The sequence below is a fragment of the Geotrypetes seraphini genome, chromosome 5 (genome assembly GCF_902459505.1).
Source record: "Geotrypetes seraphini chromosome 5, aGeoSer1.1, whole genome shotgun sequence".
Lineage (NCBI taxonomy): Eukaryota > Metazoa > Chordata > Amphibia > Gymnophiona > Dermophiidae > Geotrypetes > Geotrypetes seraphini.
Genome location: NC_047088.1, coordinates 69,978,626 through 70,005,982, shown reverse-complemented (window position 1 = coordinate 70,005,982; position 27,357 = coordinate 69,978,626). Strand labels below are relative to the sequence as shown.

Here is a 27,357-nt window from a genome sequence, read left to right as displayed (position 1 = left end):
TTCCAAATAAAATTGTATCATATGATATTGCAATATGATTTTCCATTAATTTATTAATTTGTGGCCAAATTGAATTCCAAAATATTTTAATATAAGGACAATGATATAATAAATGATCTAATGTTCCTGGTTGTAGATTACAGTGCCAGCATCTATTAGATTTAGAACTGTCTAGTTTTTGTAAGCGAGTAGGGGTCCAAAAAGCTCTATGTAATAAAAAGAACCATGTTTGTCTCATAGACGCTGACACTGTACATCCCATTCTCCAAGACCAAATTAGTGGCCATTGAGATGCATTAATTTGATGTCCAATCTCAATGCTCCAAATGTCTCTTAGACCATTTTTTGGTTTTTTATTCAAATATCCAGATATTAATTTATACCACAATGCGGCTTGATGTCCTAGGAAGTCTGCTTTAAAGCATAAAAACTTTAAACTATATTGATTGTTTAATGATTTCCATTCAGGGAACCCAACCTGAATGGCCTGCTTCAATTGCAACCATTTAAAACTTTGTGTTTTATTAAGACCAAATCTGTGTTGCAATTGTGAAAAATCCAGCAGTTTACCTTCTGAAATAATATCATCTAGAGATCTAATTCCTGCAATAATCCAGTTCTTCCAAAGGATTTGAGCTCCGCCTACTTTGATCTTGGAGTTTATCCATATGGATTGATTAGTTGATTTATATATTGGGATGGGTGTTAATTTATCAATAAATCTCAATGTTTTCCAAGTATCCATTATTATTTTATTTTCTCTGTATCTTTTAGGTATATTAATACTTGGTAAATGAACTAAATTTAGGGGAAACATAAGGCGCCATTCCAAATATAACCAATCTGGTGCATTATCTATAAGTTCTGGGAGGATCCAATACATACCCTGACGTAGAATATAGGCTTGATGGTACCTATAGAAATTTGGAAAATTTACCCCTCCCTCCTTAATTGATTTTTGTAAGGTTACTAAAGCTATTCTAGGTGTTTTACCAAGCCAAAGAAATTTTGTTAAAATTCTATTGAGCTTCTTATAAAAGGACCCCTGAAAATAAATAGGTATCATACTCATTTGGTAGCAAACCACAGGCAACATCATCATTTTAATAGTTTGAACTCTGCCCCACCAAGATATATGTAATGGGTTCCATTGTTCACATAACTCCGTTACTTTTTTTAATACATATTTTTCATTTTCTTTTACAGTATCTTCAATTGTTTTTTTAACTTGAATGCCTAGATATTTAAATCCTTCTTCTTTCCATATGAATGGAAAAATATCAAATAATCCTTTTACACAGTAAACATTCAAGGGTATAATTTCAGATTTATTCCAATTAATTTTGTAACCTGAAAATTTGCCAAACTTATCAATTAATTCCAATAACGAAGATAAGGTAGACTCTGGATTTCTCAAATAAAGCAAAATATCATCAGCATAAGCCGATATTTTATATTCCATATCTGAATATGGAATTCCTTGTATCTCCCTCGTTTGCTGTATTGCTAACAATAAGGGTTCTAATACAACATCAAATAACAAAGGAGATAAAGGACAACCTTGTCTAACTCCCCTCTGCAATTGAAAACCATCAGATATCTTATTATTAATATTTAATCTTGCAATCGGGAAGCTATACAATGTTTTTACCATTTGTATAAATCCAGAACCTATACCAAACCATTCTAAAGCCTGATACATAAAATTCCATTCTACCCTATCAAATGCTTTCTCGGCATCTAATGATACTGTAAATGCCGGTTCATCCATTTTTTTTGATAAGTTTAGCATGTGAAATAATAGTCTAGAGTTATTGGAGGAATGTCTTTTAGCAACGAAACCCGTTTGATGCATATCTATAATATGTGGGAGAGCTTTGGCTAATCTCAAAGCTAAAATTTTCGCCAAAAGTTTATTATCAACGTTTATCAAAGATATAGGCCTGTAGTTTGAAACCAAAGTAGGATCTTTATTTGGCTTAGGCAAAACAATTATTATTGATTCAGCCATAGTACCTTTTATATTACCTTTTATAAGTTGTGTTTCATATAATTTTAATAAATGTGGGGAGAGGATATTTTGAAATGTTTTATAAAATTCTACTGTGTAACCATCACCACCTGGAGCGGATCCAACTCTAAGAGATCTCAATGCTGTTTCTAATTCTTTTAATGATATAGGTTCTTCTAAACTTCGTTTTATATGATCAGGAACCTTAGGTCCATTTATTAAATCTAAAAATTTTTTTCCATCTTTTTGTTTCTCCAAATAAGGTTCGGAAGAATATAGATCCTTATAAAAATTTAAAAATTGTTTTAATATTATATTTGTTTGATTTGTTATTATACCATTATCATCTTTTATTCCATTAATATTAGTTCTCCTTTTTTTTGCCTTAAGATAATTTGCTAATAATTTTCCCGCCTTATTAGAATTTCCATAATACACCGTTTGTTTGGAAAACAAATCTTTTCTTATCATTTTTGAAGTTAATTCATTATATTTACCTTTTACTTTCAAAAGAGCTTGCAAAACTTCATATTCCCATTTACTTATCAATTTAGCTTCTAATATTTTTATTTCTTTTTCTAATTCTATATATTGTTTTTTAATTTGTTTCCTAATAAAAGCTGAATATGATATGATATTACCCCTCATAGTTGCTTTAAATGCATCCCATACATTCTCTATAGATGTATCTTCCACTAAATTTATTTGAAAAAATTCATTAATTTGTGTTTTAAAATTTTCCAAAAATTTGTCATCCACAAGCAATGCATTATCAAATCTCCAAAGAGGTCTATTATTTTCTAATTGATCTATTTGTAATTCTATCCATATTCCCGCATGATCCGAAATGATAATAGGATCAATGGAAGCTTTAATCACTTGTTGCACTTTATTTGTTGAAACAAAAATATAATCTATTCTTGAAAATGATTTATGAACCTGTGAACAAAATGAATACTCCTGATCATTAAAATGAAGAATACGCCATATATCTTTCAAATCACATGATTGAACCAAATTATCTAAGCCTAAAGATTTAATACTTTTACCTGGTTTTTTATCCAATAATGGATCCATTACAGCATTAAAATCTCCAGCCACCACTAAATTAGAGGCAGCCAGTGGTAATAACATATTTTGTAGCTTTTTGAAAAATTCTGATTGATTCGAATTAGGGGCATATATATTAAATAACGTCAGGGTATCATTTCCCATACCTATATCGATATGTATCCATCTTCCATGTGGATCTGAATTTTTTACCTTTATATTGGCCATACATTTTTTATTTATAAGGATTGCAACCCCTGCTTTTTTACCCACTGCTGGTGCAAAAAAACATTCTTTTATCCATCCACCTGATAATTTCTGTGATTCCTTCATATTAAGATGGGTCTCTTGCAGACAGTAAATATCTGCATTTTGTTTTTTTAAAAATGTTAATATTTTTTTTCTTTTAATTACGTGATTCAGGCCATTGACATTAATAGAATATATTTTAAAAGACATTATATATTTTAATACTTTTCATTATCTTATTCTTCCTCTCCTCTTTCATATTTAATTTCCAAAAAATTTTCTTCATGACACACATATTTAACCCTAATGTATCTCCCTTAATTATTCTAATAAGTATTTTCCTTATCCCTCCCTTTCCCACCCAATACATTGGCTGCTTAAGGATACACATTGGAACTGTAATCCTAACATTCTCCCCATTCCAGGCAATCAATATTCAATTGTTTAAACAAATTTCCCTTCTATCTATCTATATTGATCTTTTATATTTATTTAATCATTTTCCATAACATTTTATTAATGTATCATTTTTCATTTAACAATATGTTAATTTGTATTTCCATAGTATTATGATTTCAACATATAATTATTTTAAACATATATGCAGTGTATTATTTAATAATTTTCCTATATTCTGTTCTTTCTTTCATATAATTATTATTATCTTTTCTTTGTATTGTTTTCCTCCATTTCTTCAAATATTTCAATATGTTATATTCTCTAATTTTTCATAGAGTCTTCAAAACCATCTTAATATATTATGTTAATATATCATAGGTTCTGGTTTAGAGAGGAACTCTTTTAGTTTTTCGGGATCCTCAAAATATAAGGACTTGTCTCCAGATGACACTCTCATTTTCGCCGGGTAGTATAGACCATATTTAAATCCTTTTTCTTTGAGTAGAGGTCTCATGTCTAGTAGTCTTTTCCTTTTAGTTGCTGTGTTTTTGGCGAAGTCTGGTAAAAACCATAATCTTGATCCTTTATAATTTAAGTTTTTATCTTTTTTTGCAGCATTTAGTATCTCTAGTGCTTGTTGGTATCTCAACATTTTGAAAATGATTGGTCTTGGTCTGTTTTTATTTTCTAAATTTTTAGTTGGGATTCTATGCGCCCTTTCAATTTCAATTGGTTGTTTCAAGTCTAATTGTAGAATTTTTGGAATTAAATTTTCAAGGAAAAGGATAGTATTTTTTCCCTCTAAATTTTCTTGTATTCCAAAGAGTTTGATGTTCTTTCTTCTTCCTCTATTCTCGTAATCCTCCAGTTGATCTTTTAATTTATTTAATTCCAGGCTGTCGTTTTTACATCTTTTTGATTCACATTCTATAGTTTCCATTTTTGATTCTAGTTCAGTTGTTCTTTTGTTGTTAACTTCCATTTGTCTATGTATATTTAAAATTTCTTCTTTCATTTCAGACATATTAGTTATAGTTTCTTTAAGCATTTGTTTGATAGGGAACCACTGATCTGTACTGAGACAATAATACTCAAAAATCATTACAACATAAAATTCATATTTTTGTTAACTTTTTTGTTCTTTTTTTTATAGTGCTCAGAAAATGGCTACCTCCTCAGCAGTCTGTACCCATTTTCCCAACAAGTGTGAAAGGCACCCGTTTTCGACCATCGCACTGATTGATCATGCATATAATCACAATCAATCCAAAAATGTTTTTTCCTTTCCAACTGAGAAGTACTGGCAAGTTAATGTATTTATCATTTATAGCAAATCTGCAATCAATCAGCGCAATTAACTCCTTCAGTGACTTTTCACATATTTCAGTTTTTTAAGTCATCAACGTTGATCGCAAGGGGTAATGGGTAATTTTAATTTCCAGAATCCAGTGTGATATCTTCAAGTAAATAAAAGACTCCCAACAGGGATCCTAGTTTAACCAGTGCCAGCTTCATCAGGGGATAACTCTAAAAAAATAAAGTGAATATTCACACAACTATTCTCAAATTCATCTATTTAAAAATTTTTCCATGGCTCACTAGTGAGACTTCTCCCTGCTTCACAGTAACTGCCAGAAAATGCCACTCGAATAATCACACTTTTTATTGGTTCTCCCATCTCCAAGATACTCATATTTCATTGGTTATCCCACACTGTCATATTCAACTCAGTGCATTCTGACATCTGCTGTTCATTAACTTATATGTCCCAAGGTTATTTTAACTACAAATTAACCCACTTAATTTTCTTATCCATTCCCAAGGATTCAATAGTGTTCCACTGAAAAATTAAATGCTATTCTTGCTATAGCAGCTGGGTAGCGGTTTCTCTCTATCCTCCTCCTCCCCCCATGGTTTTGAATTTGTATCAGCATCATCACTTGTAAAGCTATGTTTGCAACCAGTGATCCACAAGGGGAGCTTCTCTCCTGCAAACGGGTATTACTTAAATGCTCTCCCACTCATACTTTTAAACTTTTTTTGGTTATGTCCAACATTACGTGTTGTAACTTAACCGCAGTCGAGGGAAGTTTGAGACAGCAGCATCTTCTGTTTTCTTTTGGTTTTTGGACCGGAGCAGTTGTGGGACACATCCCAGCAACTCCACTGCTTCAGATAAGTACAGGCTATTCTATTAGTATTTGAAAGTGAAGTCTGTATGCGGTGGAATAAGACTGTGATTAGCTGTGATGGTCTCATTTACAACTGGCTCCATGATCTTTCACTAGAGTGTGGTTGTTGAGTCTGAGCTTTCACATTCACTTATATTATTATTATGTAGTAAGATATTGGGAGAAAAAAAGAATCAAGAAAAAATTTTTATTTAAGATATTTAAAGTGATATGCATATATAATATGTCCAATATTATACAGATTACATGGACATCTAAGGCAGTAAACCACCTGAGAAGAGGTGCAGTCAGTTCTTTGATGTAAATAATACACCCAGTTTGTCCTTTGAACCAGGACTTGGTGTGCTTCCCAACAGACTTCACAATAAGATCAATGTTGACATTTAAAATGACCCCCTTCCATTCTATGAAGCACTGTTTCCTTCAAAACCAAATGCATAAGATGAACAGTTCTATTTCCCCCCTCTCTTATATGCTAATTTTGGGATCTTTTGAAAAACCTGATAGTATCTAAACAATTGCCAATTCTTGTACAATCTCTCTGGATGCTGAACGGATGGGATCTTGTATCTCTATAAGCTTCAGCTGCAGGCAACTAAAAGATGATCCCTCTCCTTTGGGCTACCTGCCCGGGAGCTTCCTGTCTTGCTCAGTTTGTTCTGCAGCTTATCTGCATGGTATCATCTCAGTTAATTCTGCTCGTGATTTGTTTTATCTTCCTAGTCCTTTTTTATTTTTATTTTTTCATGGGTTTGTCCATGTGCTGCGGATCAACTCGGTACGAGTGATCCTTCAGCGGGAGATCACAGACATTTTAATGTTTGTCTGCTTCTGGAGGGTGCTCTGTAAGCCTGAAACTGCAGTAAGCCCTCTGGACAGCCTGCAGATTGGATCGGGTCTCCAGATTTGGGAGCCATCTTTCCCCTGGTTCATCCGCAAAGGGGTAGAGCGCAGGGTGAAGGCTCACTCTACCAGAAGAATGGCTTCCTCGTGGGCGGAATCTCATGCGGTCTCGCCTGCAGAAATTTGTCGGGTGGCCACATGGGCTTCCCTTCAAACCTTTTCCAGGTTTTACAGGCTTGATGTGACGGCTAAGGGTGATACGGCCTTTGGTGCTTCGGTTCTTGCGGCGGGCTCATCGGGCCCCACCCCATTGAGTTTTAGGATGGCTTTTATACGTCCCATCCGTTCAGCATCCAGAGAGATTGTACAAGAATGAAAGATTAGGTTTCTTACCTCTGCTAATCTTCCTTCTTGTAAATCTTCTCTGGATGCTGAATGCCCGCCCATCTGTTATTTTGTCTGATCCGCAGGTCGCCTCTTCAGTAACTGGTAAGTTGGATTTCTGTCGTTGACCAGCCTCCCTAAGAATTTCACGCGTATTCCCCCTTGTTGGGTTTAAGGGTTGGGGGGATCCCCGGGGGGTACCCCTTCCGATCTTCAGGCTGTGTCCATGTTCCAGGATTTTCCTAGGTTTTGTAGTTTATAATGTTTGTTTCCAGTTGGCCACTTTTGGCCATAGTTTTTAGTATAATGCCATATTAGAAACATAGAAACATAGAAATAGACGGCAGATAAGGGCCCACGGCCCATCTAGTCTGCCCACCTTAATGTCCCTCCCCTACCTTTGCCCTGTGAATAGATCCCATGTGCCGATCCCATTTGGCCTTAAAATCAGGCACGCTGCTGGCCTCAATCACCTGTAGTGGAAGACTATTCCAGCGATCAACCACTCTTTCAGTGAAAAAGAATTTCCTGGTGTCACCTCGTAGTTTCCCGCCCCTGATTTTCAACGGATGCCCTCTTGTTGTCGTGGGACCCTTGAAAAAGAAGATATCTTCCTCCGCCTCGATGCGGCCCGTAAGATACTTGAACGTCTCGATCATGTCCCCCCTCTCTCTGCGCTCCTCGAGCGAGTATAGCTGTAATTTGTCAAGCCGTTTTTCGTATGGTAGATCCTTGAGTCCCGAGACCATCCGGGTGGCCATTCTTTGCACCGACTCCAGTCTCAGCACATCCTTGCGATAATGCGGCCTCCAGAATTGCACACAGTATTCCTGGTGGGGCCTCACCATGGATCTATACAATGGCATAATGACTTCCGCCTTACGACTGACGAAACCCCTTCGTATGCAGCCCATGATTTGTCTTGCCTTGGACGAAGCCTGCTCCACTTGATTGGCAGACTTCATGTCCTCACTGACGATTACCCCCAAGTCTCGTTCTGCTACTGTTTTTGCTAGGATCTCGCCATTAAGGGTATAAGACTTGCATGGATTCTGGCTGCCCAGGTGCATAACTTTGCATTTTTTGGCATTGAAGTTGAGTTGCCATGTCCTAGACCATCGCTCCAGTAGGAGTAGGTCGTGCATCATGTTGTCGGGCACTGAATCTTCGTCTGTTGTGCATTTGCCCACTACATTACTCAGTTTGGCGTCATCGGCGAATAATGTTATTTTACCTCGAAGCCCTTCTGCCAAGTCTCTTATAAAGATGTTGAATAGGATTGGGCCCAAGACTGAGCCCTGTGGTACTCCACTAATCACCTCCGTCATTTCGGAGGGGGTGCCGTTCACCACCACCCTTTGGAGCCTACCTCCAAGCCAGCTCCCAACCCATTTCGTCAATGTGTCACCTAATCCTATAGAACTCATCTTGCTCAGTAACCTGCGGTGTGGTACGCTATCGAATGCTTTGCTAAAGTCCAGGTACACGATGTCCAGGGACTCCCCAATATCCAGCTTCCCCGTTACCCAGTCAAAGAAGCTGATCAGGTTGGATTGGCAGGATCTCCTCTTAGTAAATCCATGTTGTCGGGGATCCCGTAGATTCTCCTCATCCAGGATCTTATCTAATTGGTGTTTGATTAGAGTTTCCATTAGTTTGCTCACTATCGATGTTAGACTCACTGGTCTGTAGTTTGCTGTCTCCATCTTTGAGCCTTTCTTGTGGAGTGGAATGACGTTAGCCGTCCTCCAGTCCAACGGGACGCTGCCTGTACTAAGGGAGAGGTTGAAGAGCGCAGACAGTGGCTCCGCCAAGACATCACTCAGCTCCCTAAGCACCCTGGGGTGCAGGTTGTCCGGCCCCATTGCCTTGCTAACCTTGAGCCTTGACAGCTCACCGTAGACACTGCTGGGCGTAAACTCAAAGTTACTAAACGGGTCAACTGAGCCAACCCTTGTCTGTAGCTGAGGGCCGAGCCCTGGCGCTTCTCGGGTGAAGACTGAGCAGAAGTATTCATTTAATAGTTGGGCTTTTTCCGAATCCTTTTCCACATAGTCTCCGTCTGGTTTCCTAAGACGTACAATCCCGCCTGAGTTTTTTCTTCTATCACTGATATACCTGAAGAAGGATTTATCTCCCTTCTGGATGTTCTTTGCTAGAGACTCCTCCATGAGGAATTTAGCCTCCCTGACTGCTGTTTTGACGGCTTTTGATTTGGCCAGGTAGTCTGCTCTAGAGTCCTGCTTCCCTGATTGTTTGTAAGAGATGAATGCTTTTTTCTTCTCCTTGATCAGGTCTGAGATCTCCGCAGTAAACCACTGTGGCTTATTGTTCCTTCGCCGTTTACTTACTGATTTTACATAGCGGTTTGTTGCTTCTTGTATGGTTGCTTTCAAAGTCGACCACATGTCTTCCACGTTATCGGTTTCTTCTTGGCTTTGTAGCGCCTGGTGAACGAAGTCTCCCATTTCTTTGAAATTTGTGTCCTTGAATTTGAGGACTTTGGTTAGTGTAGTAGATTTAGTGAAACCTTTCCTGATATTGAACCATACCATGTTGTGGTCACTGGAGGCCAATGTGTCGCCCACCGAGACCTCTGTGACACTTTCTCCATTGGTAAGTATCAGGTCCAGTATTGCCTGATCCCTTGTCGGTTCCAACACCAGTTGCCTGAGGCTTGCTCCTTTCATAGAGTTTAATAGCCTCCTGCTGCTGCCGGAAGCAGAGGTAAGTGTAATCCAATCCACATCAGGCATGTTGAAGTCACCTAGCAATACTGTGTCCCCACGCAAAGTGATATTTTCTATATCTTCGATTATTTCCATATCCAGGTCATCCTGTTGTCTTGGGGGTCTGTAAATTACGCCAAGATACAAGCATTTGTTCTTCCCTCTGGCCAAATTAACCTAAAGGGATTCCCCAGTATACTGGACATCTGAGATTCTCGTGACCTTAATGTCATCTTTAGTATATAATGCTACACCCCCTCCCTTCCTACCCTCTCTGTCCCGGCGAAGCAAGTTGTAACCCGGTATGACCATGTCCCACCCGTGGGAGTCTGTGAGCCAGGTTTTGGATATCGCCACCACATCCAGGTCGGCATTCCTTATTTCTGTTTCCAATTCCAGGATCTTGTTTCCTAAACTGTGTGCGTTGACGTACATAGCCCTCCATGTTATATTTTTGTTATGTCTCAATGGGGATATTCCTGTTTGAGCTATTTGAACACCTTTAGCATTGTTTGTGTTATTTGTGCTTTCCTGAGGCTCAGAACCACAATGTGTACTCCCCATATACCCAGAACTACAGTGTGTACTCCCCCTAGACCCGGAATTACAATGTGACCCATAAATATGATGTGACCCTACTCCCGACTCAAAAGTGTGTGCACTCACCCCTGACCCAGAATTTCGGTGTCTACTTTCCTCAGCCTCATAAATGTATTGGCATTTTAGTTCGCCTGGTATGTTGTTTGTGCCTGTACCCTCCCCCGACTTACCTAGTTTAAAGCCCTGAGCAGAATTGATTGGTAATGGGAGTTCCTGTGCCCTCTCTTTCTTTTCTTCTATTTCCTGTTGTCATAGGTCTACATGGCTTTTCTACTAACTGAGTAAGATATGAAGCTCCCGGGCAGGTAGCCCAAAGGAGAGGGATCATCTTTTAGTTGCCTGCAGCTGAAGTTAATAGAGATACAAGATCCCATCCATTCAGCATCCAGAGAAGATTTACAAGAAGGAAGATTAGCAGAGGTAAGAAACCTAATCTTTCATGCTTCATTATTGATAAATGAATATGTGATGTCCATGGTGAAAAAGGAAGTATACATGCTAATTCAGACCCTCTTTGTTTCTCTTGAGATGTTAAAAGCCACTGTCTCTGTGCACAAAAATCCTCTTATTTGCTCTCTGTATAACTCATTTAGGGTATCTTTTTTCTTGGAATCATCGACTCATAACATTCGCTTGAGTCTTAAATTCTTCTCTGGCAGAGCATAATCTTAATTGGAAGAACTGTCCCATTGGTATATTCTCATATGAATATGGATGAAAACTTTTTGGAAATGTAATAATATATTTCTAGCCATTTTTTTCTATAAATGGTTGTCAAAAATTTCCCCTGGTCAAAAGAGGCCAAAAGAGACTACGAGGAAAAAATAGCCAAGGAGGCGAAAAACTTCAAGCCATTCTTTTGATATATTAAGAGGAAACGACTCGCGAAGGAAGCGGTGGGGCCATTGGATGACCATGGAATAAAGGGAGTACTAACGGAGGACAAAGCAATTGCTGACAAACTGAACACATTTTTTTGCGTCTGTATTTACCGAAGAGGATATACACAGCATACCGGAACCCATCAGGCTATATGTTGGAAACGAAGACAGGAAACTGACAGGGTTGACAATCAGTCTAGAAGAGGTATGCATGCAGATCAATAGGCTTAAGAGTGATAAATCCCCGGGACCGGATGGCATCCATCTGAGGGTCATCAAGGAACTGAAAGGGACTATAGCTGAATTGCTTCAACTAATAGCCAATCTGTCGATCAAATCGGGAAAGATTCCGGAAGACTGGAAGGTGGTAAATGTTACACCGATCTTCAAAGAAGGTTCGAGGGGAGATCTGGGAAACCACAGACCAGTGAGTCTGACCTCGGTACTGGAAAAGATGGTAGAGGCGCTGATAAAGGACCGCATCATTGATCACCTTGACGGGCATGATCTGATGAGGACCAGCCAGAACGGTTTCAGCAAAGGCAGATCTTGTTTGACAAACTTGCTGCACTTTTTCGAGGGAGTAAACAGGCAGATAGACATGGGCGACCCGGTTGACATTGTATATCTGGATTTTCAGAAGGCGTTCGACAAGGTTCCACATGAACTAATACTTTGGAAAATTGCGAGGCATGTAATCGAGGGTGAAATACTCATGTGGATTAAAAACTGGCTGGAGCATAGGAAACAAGAGAGTGGGGGTAAATGGGGTGCCGGAGAGCTAATTGCTTGGACCCGTGCTCTTCAACATCTTTATAAATAATCTGGACATTGGTACAACGAGTGAGGTGATTAAATTTGTGGACGATATTAAGTTATTCAGAGAAGTGAAGACGCGGGAGGATTGCGAAGATCTGCAACGTGACATAAACACACTCGAGAAATGGGCATTGACATGGCAAATGAGGTTCAACGTGGATAAGTGTAAAGTGATGCATGTAGGAAACAAAAATCTCATGCACGAATACAAGATGTCCGGGGCGGTACTTGGAGAGACCTCCCAGGAACGAGACTTGGGAGTTCTGATCGACAAGTCGATGAAGCCGTCCACGTAATGTCCTCATCACCTTCTCCAAGGTAGGGAGAACGAGAGGGCACTCTCTAAAGTTGAAAGGGGATAGATTCCGTACAAACGTAAGGAAGTTCTTCACCCAGAGAGTGGTAGAAAACTGGAATGCTCTTCCGGAGTCTGTTATAATGAAAAACACCCTTCAGGGATTCAAGCCAAAGTTGGACAAGTTCTTGCTAAACTGGAACGTATGCAGGTGAGGCTGGACTCATTTAAAGCACTGGGGGCCGCCGCATGAGTGGACTGCTGGGCAGGATAGACCACTGGTCTGACCCAGCAGCGGCAATTTTTATGTTCAAATGTAATCTGGATGTCTAAAATTTGTATAGTGTGTATATGCCAATTTGCTGTAAACTGAATGTGTAAATCACAAGTATTGGCCCATACAATAAAATCTTCCAACTCCCTCTCTTTCCCAACTAAATAAAGAATATGTTGCCTATGAATCTATACCTTCAATATACCTTATCAAAGTGTACAGATGTATAGATACGTTTTTCCTCAAACTGAGACATGAATATGAAAGCCACGGATGGTCTGCTCCTTATTTGTAAGTAAAACTTGCCCAGAAATTGGAAGTAATTTTTAGATAATACCAATTGTGCTAAATATGCTAGAAACTCAGCTGATGAAAAAACCTTAAAAAAAAAAATCCTCATCTCAAAAGAATAATAATGTATTTTAAGAACAAATGATAATCATAAAGCTCCAATACAAACATTTGATCTGATGTCAGTGTTCTGAAGAATGAGACTGAGTTGAAAATGACAGTGTGGGATAACCATTGAAATATGAGTATCTTAGAGATAGGAGAACCAATAAGAAGTGTGATGGTTGTTGGTGTTTTCTGGCAGTTACTGTGAAGCAGGGAGAAGTCTCACTAGTGAGTTATGGAAAATTTTAAAACATTTTTTAAATAATAGATAAATTAATTTTTTTTTGTTATCCCCTGATGAAACTTGGATCTGTGTTGGGAGTCTTTTATATACTTGAAGATATCACAGTGGATTGTGGAAATTAAAATTGCTCCTGGCAATCATCATTGATGACTTAAAGAACTGAAATATGTAAAAAGTCACTAGAGGAGTTGATTGTGCTGACTTCAGATTTACTTTAAAAGATAAATACATTAACTTACCAGTACTTCTCAGTTGAAAGGGAAAAATATTTTTGGAACTATTGTGATTATATGCATGAGCAATTAGTGTGATGATCGAAAACGGGTGCTTTTCACACTTGTTGGGAAAATGGGAATTGGCTGCTGAGAAGGTAGCCATTTTCTGAACACTATAAAAGAAAAGAAGAAAATTTTATGTATATAAGAAGTTCCAGCAATGCCTTTTCATTTTTCAGGCAGCTACCTGGGATAAGGAGTTGTTACACCCTCTATTTAGAAGGTGTTGTTCTTATATACATTACAGAAAGTTATTGAAATCATTTTTGTTTGTAAAAATTTTTAGAGAATTTAATTGTTTAATGTTTACTCTGTAGTTCACTGGGAATGGCCAGTTTCTATCTTTTGTGAACCGCATTGATCCGAGAGGTTTTGCTGTCTAGAAATGTAATGAGTTTTGAATTAAGTATTATCCCAGGACAAGCAGGCAGCATATTCTTGACTGATGGGTGACGGCACCGACGGAGCCCCGGTACGGACAATTCTAGAGTGATTGCACTCTAAGAACTTTAGAAAGTTCTAGCTCGGCCGCACCGCGCACGCGCGAGTGCCTTCCCGCCCGACAGAGGCGCGCGGTCCCTCAGTTTCTTAGTTTCCGCGGAGCTAAGAAGACGCGTTTTTTTCAACGGCTGTTGAAACTTTTTTTCTATTGCCTTCCCGCTCGCGTAAACTTTTTGGCTTTGGCCTTATTTCGTTTCTTTTTTTCTTTTGTAAAAAAAAAAAAAAAAAAAAAATAATATTTTTTCCTTTTCTTAATTTGATTTTCCCCGGCGGGGCCTTCTGCCACCATCGAAGCCTCGGCCTTCGATTTGGCGGAAGCCGTTTTTCCTTTCATGCCCCCTCAACCGGGTTTTAAAAAGTGCCAGCGGTGTGCTAGGCCTATATCTCTCACGGACCCACACAACTGGTGTTTACAGTGTTTGGGTCCTGAGCATCAGGCCTCTACTTGCACCCGCTGTGCTACTCTAAAAACCGGACATTAAAAAATCGCCAGATACAGCAGCGATTACTGTTCGGTACCGAGATGTCCGACCCCGTTCCTTCGACTCCGGCTTCGGCACCGATTCAGTCGGCACCCTCGTCTTCGACGCCGCGTGATTCCACACCGGCATCTCAACAGTCAGGTAAGCCAGCTAAGAAGCCTTCCCCGCTGGAACGTCTTCCGGCCTCGAGTGCAGTGAGTCCAATCCTGCCGCCTGTAAGACGCCAGCGGAAGCGCTCCGCCCCTATAGAGGTGAGTCCCTCGACATCGGGCTCCTCATCTCCGGGGCGTCGAGCGGCACCGCAGGTACCGCAGAAGAAAAAAGCGGTACCGGTGCCATCCCTCGATGACCGCATTACGGCCATCCTTCAGGTGCAGCTTAAGGAGCAATTAGAAAGACTCCTTCCTGCTATCATGACACCGAACCTTCCGGTGCCGGCCCGCACCGAGCTATCGGTACCGGTTGTGGAACAACCCGTATCGATACCGATTGTGGAACCCGTATTACCCGCTTCCACTGTTTCGGTACCGCTTCACCTAACCTCATCGGTATCGATGCCAGTTCTTGCACCGGAGCCGAGAGCTCACCATCAATCGGTACAGACTTCGGCACCGGTGCGACCGATAACATCTCCTGACTCGGTATCGATGAGGTCGGGTAAGTCGGTGCGCAAAACCCGACACATTCAAACGTCGACACCGGAGTCTCAGGACCATGCTTCCCATGTCAGGGATCCTGATCTGTGGGGGGACTCAGAGGAACCCTTTCTTTCTGAAGGCGAATGTTCCTCAGAGGAGGAGGATTCGGCTGTCCCTGACCCATCCTCCAAACAGGTCACTTCCTCTTTCTCCTGTTTTTTGAAAGAGATGTGTGAATCCTTGTCCATTCCTTTGGAGGCTGAATCCAAAAAGTCTAAAGCTTTTTTGGATGCCCTTGATTTTGATCAGCCTCCAAAGGAATTTTTGAAACTTCCCCTTCATGACATCTTGAGGGAAACTTTCTATAAAAATTTAGAGACTCCTTTAACTGTCCCAGGGGCCCCACGTAAACTGGATTCTCTATATAAAGTAATTCCCATTCCTGGGTTCGACAAACCTCAACTTCCACACGAGTCATTATTTGTCGAATCCACCCTTAAAAAGACTTCAGGAGCCAGTGTATATGCATCTGTCCCTCCTGGCAGAGAAGGAAGGGCCATGGATAAATTTGGTAAGAGGCTCTACCAAAATGCTATGTTAGCAAATAGGGCTAGTAATTATGCTTTTCATTTCTCTTTTTATTTAAAGCATCTCCTTACCACCATGGCTTCTTTCGAAAAATATCTTCCTTCACGAAAGCATTCCTCTTTTCACACCTGCTTGTCGTCTCTTTTCCAATTGCGTAAGTTTATGGTTAGATCCATATATGACACCTTTGAACTTACATCCAGAGCGACAGCAATGTCGGTGGCTATGCGCCGTTTGGCCTGGCTTCGGGTATCCGAGCTTGATGTTAACCATCAAGATCGGTTAGCCAACGCCCCGTGCCTAGGGGATGAGCTCTTTGGGGATTCCATGGACTCAACCACACAAAAGCTCTCGGCTCATGAGACGCGCTGGGATACTCTGCTTAAAAATAAAAAGAAGCCTCCTCCACCAAAACCATATAGACAGCAGTCGGCCTATCAACGCCGCTTCACAGCTCGTCCATTAACTACCACTGCTCAGCAACCCAGGCGTCAGAGGCAACAACAACGTCAGCCTCCCAGACAGCAGCAGCAACAACAATCTGTGAAACAACCTCCTCAGCAGAAGTCACAGCCCTTTTGACTTCATTCTCCACAGTATAGCCAGTATCCCTATTCCTGCTCTCCTGCCTCAGCCTATAGGAGGTCGACTTTCTCTGTTCCTCAGCCGGTGGGAAGTAATCACGTCGGACCAATGGGTCCTCAACATCATCCGCCACGGCTACTCTCTCAACTTTCAGACTCTTCCTCCTCAAAGCCTGCCAAAAGAGTCTGCTTTGAACAGTCCTCAATCGGCCCTCCTTATTCAGGAGGTCCAATCCCTCCTCCTTCTGAACGCTATAGAAGAAGTTCCTCTAGATCAAAAGGGGCAGGGATTCTACTCCCGTTATTTTCTAGTCCCCAAAAAAACTGGAGATCTCAGACCCATCCTAGATCTTCGCGATCTCAACAAACATCTGGTAAAAGAAAAATTCAAGATGCTTTCTTTAGCCATCCTTTATCCCCTTCTAAATCAAAACGACTGGCTATGCTCCCTCGATCTCAAAGAGGCTTACACTCACATACCGATCAATGTAACCTCAAGACCATATCTCCGATTCATGATCAATCATTGTCATTACCAATACAAGGTACTGCCCTTCGGTCTAGCCTCATCTCCAAGGGTATTCACCAAATGTCTCATTGTGGTAGCGGCATTTCTACGCTCTCACTACCTTCATGTATTCCCTTACCTGGACGACTGGTTGATCAAAGCCACATCCGCTCAAGCAGTTCTCCTGGCCACCAACCAAACCATCCAGTTTCTACAAATTCTGGGGTTCGAGATCAATCTACCCAAATCTCATATCATCCCCACTCAAAGACTTCAATTCATTGGAGCGATCCTAGATACACTCCAAATGAGAGCTTTCCTACCATCCAATCGTCTTCAGACCCTTCAGTCTCTATGTCAGCAGGTGCTTTCACTACCTTCCATCTCAGCCAGACAGATGATGGTACTCTTGGGGCACATGGCATCCACAGTTCATGTCACACCTCACGCACGTCTTCACCTGCGCACTCCTCAATGGACCCTTGCTACTCAGTGGTCCCAAGCGTCGGATCCTTGCTCACGACACATATCTGTGACATTATCTCTGCGTCAGTCTCTTCAATGGTGGTTGGTATCCTCAAATCTATCCAGAGGTCTTCTGTTCCATCAGCCTCCTCATCAACTAGTCATCACCACCGACGCCTCTCTGTATGCATGGGGAGCTCACTTGAACGAGTTCCAGACTCAAGGTTTTTGGACAGCCCAGGAAAAGAAGCATCAAATCAATTTCCTGGAACTCAGAGCGATGTTTTATGCCCTCAAGGCCTTCCAACATCTTCTCTTTCCTCAGGTCCTTCTGTTGTGCACAGACAATCAGGTTGCGATGTACTACATCAACAAACAGGGTGGGACAGGCTCTCGCCTTTTATGCCAGGAAGCCCAGAAGATCTGGAATTGGGCCATAGATCACCATCTCTTCCTGAAAGCTATATACATTCAGGGGGCACAGAATTCTTTAGCGGACAAACTCAGCAGAATTCTCCAACCTCACGAGTGGACACTCGATCCTGTAACTCTGCAGTCTATCTTCACTCAATGGGGCACTCCTCAGATAGACCTCTTTGCAGCTCCTCACAATCATCAGCTGCCCCTATTCTGCTCCAGACTTTACTCTCCGCACCGTCTAGCAGCAGATGCTTTTCTCCTCGACTGGTCGAATCTGTTCCTGTACGCCTTCCCTCCTCTGCCTCTCATGTTGAGAACCTTGTTCAAGCTCAAGAGGGAAAGAGCCACCATGATTCTAATTGCTCCGAGGTGGCCCAGGCAACATTGGTTCTCCCTTCTACTTCAACTCAGTTCCAGGGAACCTTTTCTTCTTCCTCTGTTTCCATCTCTGCTTACGCAACAGCAGGAAACCCTTCTACATCCCAACCTCCAGTCTCTGCACCTGACAGCTTGGTATCTCTCGGGCTGACTTCGACTGATACTCTTTTGTCGCAGCCCGTTCGTTCCATTCTGGATGCCTCCAGGAAACCAGCCACTCTGCAATGTTACCATCAAAAGTGGACGAGATTTTCTTCCTGGTGTCTTCTTCATCATCTTGATCCCACTTCCCTGGCAGTGGAGACGTTGTTGGATTATTTGCTTTCTTTGTCTGACTCTGGCCTTAAGTCCTCTTCCATCAGAGTCCACCTCAGTGCCATTGCAGCTTTTCATGAGCCAGTCCATGGAAAACTTCTTTCAGCTCATCCCCTGGTATCCAGGTTCATGCGTGGACTTTTCAATGTGAAACCACCTCTTAAAGCCCCTCCTGTTCTCTGGGATCTCAATGTGGTTCTTTCCGCCTTGATGAAGCCTCCATTTGAACCATTGGCTACATCTCCTTTCAAGTTTCTCACTTGGAAAGTGCTTTTCCTTATTGCTCTTACCTCTGCCAGGAGGGTCAGTGAGCTTCATGCACTTGTCGCAGATCCACCTTTTACGGTTTTTCACCATGACAAGGTGGTTTTGCGTACACATCCAAAGTTTCTCCCTAAGGTTGTCTCTGAATTCCATCTCAACCAATCCATTGTTCTACCGGTTTTCTTTCCAAAACCTCATTCTCATTCTGGGGAACAAGCTCTGCATACTTTGGATTGTAAACGGGCTCTAGCTTACTATCTAGAGCGTACGAAACCCCACAGATCAGTTCCTCAACTTTTTCTGTCCTTTGATCCGAATAAATTGGGACGTCCTGTTTCTAAACGTACGTTGTCTAATTGGCTGGCAGCGTGCATTTCATTCTGTTATGCTCAGACCGGACTGACACTGGAAGGTTCTGTCACGGCCCATAGAGTCAGAGCTATGGCAGCATCTGTAGCTTTCCTCCGTTCCACTCCTATTGAGGAAATCTGCAAAGCTGCTACTTGGTCCTCAGTTCACACTTTTACATCTCACTATTGTCTGGATGCATTCTCCAGACGGGATGGACACTTCGGCCAATCTGTTTTGCAAAATTTGTTTTCATAATGGCCAACCTTCCCTCCATCCCTCTTTTTGTTAGCTTGGAGGTCACCCATCAGTCAAGAATATGCTGCCTGCTTGTCCTGGGATAAAGCACAGTTACTTACCGTAACAGGTGTTATCCAGGGACAGCAGGCAGATATTCTTGCGTCCCACCCACCTCCCCGGGTTGGCTTCTTAGCTGGCTTACACTAACTGAGGGACCGCGCGCCTCTGTCGGGCGGGAAGGCACTCGCGCGTGCGCGGTGCGGCCGAGCTAGAACTTTCTAAAGTTCTTAGAGTGCAATCACTCTAGAATTGTCCGTACCGGGGCTCCGTCGGTGCCGTCACCCATCAGTCAAGAATATCTGCCTGCTGTCCCTGGATAACACCTGTTACGGTAAGTAACTGTGCTTTATTGTATCACTAAAGAAATTAGAGCCAGTTGAGCTGGGGGATGAGCAGCTGTTCTGCTAGGCAGATTTGGGTGCAAACCTGGTGGTCCCCCCAGTTCCTTCCACGTGTTGTCTTATATTAATGTTTTCCATGAGCCTGCTTCTTAAAAGGAGTGGCACACTTCCAAATAATATCGTATCTGAAAACTGAATCTGGAACTTAGCTAAATGCATTAGGTTCATTTTTCTTACTTTTATAGCAGAAGCCTATGTCTGTTTCTAATTCCTATTTCTGTGCTTAAAGCTCTCTGATTGGGACTTAGAACTGTACAAGGAATGAAGAAACAACCCTACCAGGAAAAACTGCAAAAAATCAGGAAATTCTGAATTAACTGACCCTGATTTATCCAGTTTTCACAACACATTACTTTCAAGTATGAAGGGAAAAATCCCTAGTGAATTGAACTTAAAGTATGTGGCTGCATAACACGATAAAGCTCTGTGACTGAAATGTATTTCTAATCATTTTCACTAAAATACATTCTTTTGTATATCTGCAGCCGGAAGAGATCCTCTCATGACTGCAGGCGGAAGAGATCCTCTCATGACTGCAGGTGGAAGAGATCCTCTAATGACTGCAGCCGGAAGAGAGCCTCACATGACTGCAGTCGGAAGAGATCCTCACATGACTCAAGTCGGAAGAGATCCTCACATGACTCAAGTCGGAAGAGATCCTCACATGACTCAAGTCGGAAGAGATCCTCACATGACTCAAGTCGGAAGAGATCCTCACATGACTCAAGTCGGAAGAGATCCTCACATGACTCAAGTCGGAAGAGATCCTCACATGACTGCAGTCGGAAGAGATCCTCACATGACTGCAGTCGGAAGAGATCCTCACATGACTGCAGTTGGAAGAGATCCTCTCATGAATGCAGCTGGAAGAGATCCTCTCATGAATGCAGCAGGAAGAGATCCTCTCATGAATGCAGCCGGAAGAGATCCTCTCATGAACGCAGCCGGAAGAGATCCTCTCATGAACGCAGCCGGAAGAGATCCTCTCATGAATGCAGCCGGAAGAGATCCTCTCATGAATGCAGCCGGAAGAGATCCTAGAGCTATGGAACCCAGAGGACTAGAAAACAGAGGCCCAGGACCAGGTCCTGCTCCCCGAGGCCCAATGCCTGTCGGAATGCAGGGTCCTGGGCCTCTTAACATGGGGGCTGCTGGTCCTCAGGTTCCCAGACAGGTAACTTTAAAGAAGAGCAGCAGAATTGTGCCAAATGATGGTTGGTAGAGCTATTTGATTTCAATTTATTTACAGAAATTTATAGTTTTGTAATTACTATATTTCTTTGAAACAAGTGGGTCTGAAAGAACTGGTGCTAGAGACAGATTCCTCCAGAGCTTTCTGAAAATGCCTAAAGGCCTTTTATTATGAATGGGTGGCACCTCTTCAACTGTCATGGCCCTTTATCTTGCTCAAGTCCCTGGTATTAGGTCTCATTGTTAGTCCATGGACCTTTACCTGATTGAACTCCAGGAGTTGTAGCTGCTTGGCCAGGGCTGAGCTGCAGCCCTTCCTCGGTGTGGGCTTGGTGCAGGGCAGTGAAGATTCTGTGCAATCTCGGTCTTCAGAAGATAGCTAAAGGGGTCCAATGGGGCAGCAGGGATTGTGCAAAAAGGACCTGAAGAGGCCCAGGCTGGATGGTAGTTGCAGTCCTGTTTAGAGATTCAGGAGGTTGAGGACTGGTTCAGGAGAGATAGTGAGGAATTAGGTTCTCCTGTGCAGGATGACCCCTGAAGAAAGGAATCATGTACTCCTGTGCAGGATGACCCCTGAAGAAAGGGAAGTCTACCCTTCAGATGTGAATTAGTTTCCAGTGTTCGTCCTTTTCAGGATGGAGGAGCTGTCCTTCCTTATCTCCCTGGTGACATACTCCTTGAATATGATGGAGATATCACTAAAGGAGTTGGTGGATGAGGTCTCAATCCTGGAGGGCTAAGGTGGCCCATGAGGTCTTTTCCCTTCCTTAAGACCCTCCATAGGATAGGGACTGGAAGAATAGAGTTTGGACTTGGTGTTTAGGGGCACCAAGGTCATAGGGATATTTAGCTCCCTAAGCTGGATGCTGATGTGACTACAGTCATGAGCAAGACGGTGATCTGGGAGGAGGGCATTGTGTAGTTGAATTGCTTTTCAACAAACCTTTTATAGCCTTGAATATGGGTATCCAAACCACTGTATGTGTGGATTACATGGTATGAGCTATTCTTTGTTGAGTTCAGCAACTCAGTGTGCTTGAAGTCTGGAGCCAGTTTTATGATGAATGCACTTTACAGGCTAGGACCCAAGCTTCAGTGGTCATAGCATGGCAGGCACTCTGGCTCCAGAATTAGGCCACAGATTTGTCAGTCAAGCCACACAAAAAACAGCAAACGACTGACATCGCCTTACATAGCTACGATTACTCTCACACAGTATTTTGTTTTGCTTATTTGACAATCTCTTACTTGTGGCTTATAGCAGTACCGGACCGCGGAAGAAGGTCTTTCATGAACGAAACACGGCCCGTGACGGGTCTATACCACAAAACTTTTACTGTATTTTTATTTTGGTTTCTTTGATCTGCACCTTGTTCAAATAAAGACCGCATCAAGATAATCAGTCCCACAGTTTTTCTTCTTGTTTTACCAAAATAAGACAGTCATAACTTCTTCATTTGGGCTTCAAGTGATATAGCCGGTTTGATCGCTTCCAGAATTGACTTGTTAGTTCTTCTTGCAGTCCATGGCATGCATAAAATCTTTCTCTAGCACTAAAGCTCAAATGAGTCTTGTTTCCATAGTGTCCAACTTTCACGTCCATAATTGACCACTAAGAAAATGAGAGCATGGACAAGTCTGATCTTCGTTTGGAGTGTTATTTCCTTGCTTTTGAATACTTTATCGAGAGCCTTCATTGAAGAGTGACCTAGTGCTTTTCTGCAGAGTATTTCTTTCCTGCTAGTTGCTTTATTGTTTATGAAAGAGACTTCAGGCTCAAAATCTTCATCATTTTCTGTGTTCATGATTTTTGTCTTATTTATTTTCAGTTTTAATCCCAGGTTATGACTTTCGACTGACTTTTCTCAGTAGATACAGTACGTTTTCTTTGCTGCTGGTGATGAGCGTTATATCATCTGCATTTACACACTGTATATTTGCTTATAAAATATCTCCCACCTTTTACCAGCTCCTGTTCTTACCATCTTGTTGAAGGCAGCTCTTAGCCTTAACTGGGGAATAGAGAGTTGCATAGGGACAGAAATCTCCTCCATTCCTATTCCTGCAAGTAAATGGGGTGTGGAGTGTATATAAGAAGTCTTTTGAAACCTTTTATCTGTTTGAATTTATTAACCACCTTTATGAAGATATTCACTCAAGTTAGTGTACAGCAAGTACAATTTAACATAAAACTTACAATTTTGTTAACAGCGTAATGGTAGTAAAAAGACCAAATATAAACAAATTCATTGAGATAAACTCAAAATCAGCAGATCGAAACTCAACAAGGACTATCATGAAACCGTTTCAAAAATACACTTATAACAGCAATGAAAATCAGATAAGAGAGAGGTAATACAATGTCAACATAACACTTAAAAAAACAACTAGCAAATACATATCAGAACGTTCAAATAACATACTCATACAGAAGATATGACACTAATGCTTTTGTACAGTACAGTTTATCTTATAGCCAAGGGGCCAAATGCTGTTATTAGATGGGGACAAAATGGGTAGTACAGAGTCCATTGGAATAAACAGATGGGAGGCTAAACTTGGGCAAATTGTCCTGGTGCAGAATAAGTGTATAGACCTGGATGGGATTCCCACAGGGGTCCTTTGGACCTGGGGTGGGGATTCTCATGATAACCGTGGGGTTACCACAAACCTGTTTACTAGGGAATCACTCTTGTGATTCCGTGAACCTTCAGGTCTATAGCGAAAGTGATATTGTTTACCTGTAACACTTTTACAGTCCTTCATTCCACCTCCCTTTCCCCCTCCAAACAGCCAGAGTTGTTTTAGAAATTATTTATTTTAAAAATTTCTTATTCGCTTAAACTTAAACAGATAACAATAAAACATACATAGCTGGAATACATATAAACATAGCAAAACAATCTCATCAAATATTTTCCGTAAAAAGTATACTAGCAAACGCTAAAATAGCCTTCTCAATAAAACTAATAAAAAGCTTTTTCAAATAATAAGGTTTTCAGTTGTTTTTAAAAGACATTTTGACCCTACATAATCTCAGGTACCCTGGCAGGACATTCCACAAACATGGACCTGCCACTGAAATTGCCTACCTCTAATGTGTTTCTCCAAGTGCTTCAATTGATAATCGCATTACAGATTGAGATCTCAAAGCTCTAGGAGGAGTATAATGTTTCAACACTTGAATTAAATACCAGGGAGCCACCCCATCGATCACCTAATGCACAATCATTAAAACTGTATACTCAATCCTCATTTCAGCCGCCTCAAACTATTATGGCTTTGATGGTATATAAGAATAAATTATTATTTCAATCGGTAACCAATGCAATTGTTTCAGCACTGGAATGATATGCTCATTCCAGGCCACTCTTGTAATCATTCTTGCTGCTGTGTTCTGAACAATTTACAATGCTCTAATCTTAACTTTCACAGTGCCCATCAACAATGAATTGCAGAAATCCAATTTTGTCACAACCATACTTTGTACTACAGCCGAAAATTAGTAATGGACATCATCAATTTAACCGTAGATAGTAATCTTAATTGAAAGAAAGCACCTATAATAACATGCATAATGTGTGTCTGCATTGTAAGTTATGCGTCTAATTGCACCCCTAACAGTCTGACATGAGTAGTAGTAGTATAGATTTGAGGGAAACTAGTGTTCATGAACTGTAAAAAAGCATAGGCCTAAAACTCGCTGGAATGTTTTGTCAATTTGGCACTAAATACATTCATGTGACCCATTTTGACTGGTTATCTGCTGTCTTCAAAGATCATCTGTTACAGGTAAGCATCAGAAGCAACCCTGCTCTCATTTTCTGTATTTCAGTAAGCCTTTTGTCACTGCAGGGTATTTCCACCTAACCATATTAGATCTGACTACAAGTTGTGTTCCTCCATAATTTTATAAATCTATAATCCAAGTTTATATGGAATTTACCTGTGATGCATATGTAACCTATTTGTGTGGTACAGAATGTAGTTTTTGTGTGTCTCTGCATAGATTTTGTATGTGTTTAAAAGGAGAATCAAAGGGCGGTCTCAATTCTATGTCTTGTTTTGCAGGTTGCTGGGATGCAAACAGGAAATCAAGGGGGCTTCAGTCCTGGACAGAACCAAGTCACCCCTCAAGACCATGAGAAGGTGGGTAAGCAAAAGAACAGGAATTGCTGTTCCACCCACTGAAGAACCTGCTTATTCAGCTCAAAGAAGGATTTTGCATGCCTGAGCATGCATTGTACTTTTAAGACATGCTTTTCTAGTGCAATAGGTGTGTCATTCTGCCCGATAAGAGTATTTTCCCCATGCTCGGAAGTCCACATGCCCCATCCACTCCAGGTTTTCGATTCCTCCTCCTTCATCAGAGGGCTCTTCCTCACATGAGCCAGACGGAGTCTTTCTGATCTGCTTTGTATATTTTTTCCCTAAATTTTGGTGTGGTTTTTTTTTTTTTTTTGCAATTTTCAATGCTTTAGAACTCTTCAGGTCGAGGGGAAAACTCTGCCTACATGGAGAAGTAGATTTGAGATTTGTAGCTCACATGCCAGTTTCTCTTTGGTACCTATTGGCCAGACTGCAGAAACCTTTATGGAGCTTGGGGTCCGGACCCCTAGAAGTGTTGTTTTCCTACTGGGTTGCAGGGACTTGAGTGCTGGCTGTTAGGCTCCCACAGGGGGCTCAGTGGGCCTCTTCAGGGTGCCAGCTGCATTTTGCCTCCCCCCTTTTGTGTACGTGGGTCCGCAGGGGTCGAGGATCAGTCAGACTTTGGTCTGACTAGCAGCTTGAAGATTTCAATATTGGAGGACAGTTCCAGTGAGGCAGTGATTCTTTTCCAGATCCGGCTACTTTTAAAGAGAACTGAGGCAGGCTGCAGCATATCCACAACACAGGTCACAGAGAGTAAGGCTATTACAGCTTATGGGCAAAATTGGGGGGGGGGGGGGGGCTGCAAATACTGTTTTTACAGGTTTCCACCACTTCCTCTAGGATCCCCCACCTCTAAAACCATACTTTCTGTGGTTTTTATTTTCTGATAAATTACTGGATCCATGACCACTAGGAGGCATAAGGTAGTGGTGGATGGTGATTCCTTCTGAGGGGTACAGAAGATAAGAACATAAGAATTGCCGCTGCTGGGTCAGACCAGTGGTCCATCATGCCCAGCAGTCCGCTCACGCGGTGGCCCTTAGGTCAAAGACCAGTGCCCTATTTTACCTGCATACGTTCTTGTTAAACAGGAACTTATCTAACCTTTTCTTGAATCACTGGAGGGTACTTTCCCCTATAACAGCCTCTGGAAGAGCATTCCAGATTTCTACTCCTCTCTGGGTGAAGAACTTCCTTACGTTTGTACGGAATCTATCCCCTTTTAACTTTAGAGAGTGCCCTCTCGTTCTCTCCACCTTTGAGAGGGTGAACAATCTCTTTCTCTACTGTTTAGATCATGTCCCCTCTCTGTCTCACCTTTTCAAGGGAGAAGAGGCCCAGTTTCTCTAGCCTCTCATTGTATGGCAACTCCTTCTGTCCCTTAACCATTTTTGTTGCTCTTCTCTGAACCCTTTCAAGTAGTATTATGTCCTTTTTCATGTACGGCGACCAGTGTTGGACGCAGTATTCCAGGTGGGAGTGTCCATCTGCAGACCAGACATGATGTCCCGGGAGGTATGCTGTTTGCTTGGTGCCATAATCCAAGATGTTACGGAGAGATTGCCAAGACTCATCAAGCCTGATGACTATTTCCTGATTCGGATCATCCACATTGGCACTAATAATACTGTCAGGTACCCCTGCAAACATATCAAAAGTGACTTTGTGCCTCTGGAAGAGAAGGTGAAGCAGTCAGGTGCACAGGTGGAATTTTTGTCCATCCTCCCTGTCCAGGGTAAGGGCCAAGTCAGAGAAGTACACATCCTAGAGATGAATGTGTGGCTACGTGGATGGTGTCATCAAAAGCGTTTTGGCTTCCTGGACCACCAGATGATTTTCCAAGGACTGCTGAGCAAGAATGGTATCCATCTATGAAGTGTCTTTGGTGACAGGCTGGCTAATCTAATGAAGAGGTCTTTAAACTAGAAGTGATGGGGCAGGGTGATCAAAGCCCCGGGTGAGTAAAAAGCCCTCAGGTAAATAAATCACTGAATACCTCTATGTTGATGGGAAAAAGGGGCAATGTCTGGAAAGCAGTATATGCTAATGCTCGAAGTATGAGAAACAAGATTCTGGATCTAGAAGCTGTGATGGAAGAAGATGAGTTGGATATAGTGGCAGTCACAGAGATGTGGTTCATGGAGAATCATGACTGGGATGTAGTTATACCGGGCTATAATC

At 41.7% G+C, this 27,357-nt stretch overlaps 1 protein-coding gene across 5 annotated transcripts in view; it reads left to right on the top strand.

Moving 5' to 3' along the window:
* Positions 1 to 27,357, top strand: part of CSTF2 (cleavage stimulation factor subunit 2) — a 114,923-nt gene that overhangs the window by 66,146 nt on the left and 21,420 nt on the right. For all 5 annotated transcript variants that reach the window (XM_033945520.1, XM_033945518.1, XM_033945522.1 and 2 more), the window contains 2 exons: positions 20,319 to 21,007; positions 25,096 to 25,173. In XM_033945520.1, coding sequence (XP_033801411.1) covers positions 20,319 to 21,007; positions 25,096 to 25,173 — 767 coding nt within the window. The remainder of the gene's footprint in view (positions 1 to 20,318; positions 21,008 to 25,095; positions 25,174 to 27,357) is intronic.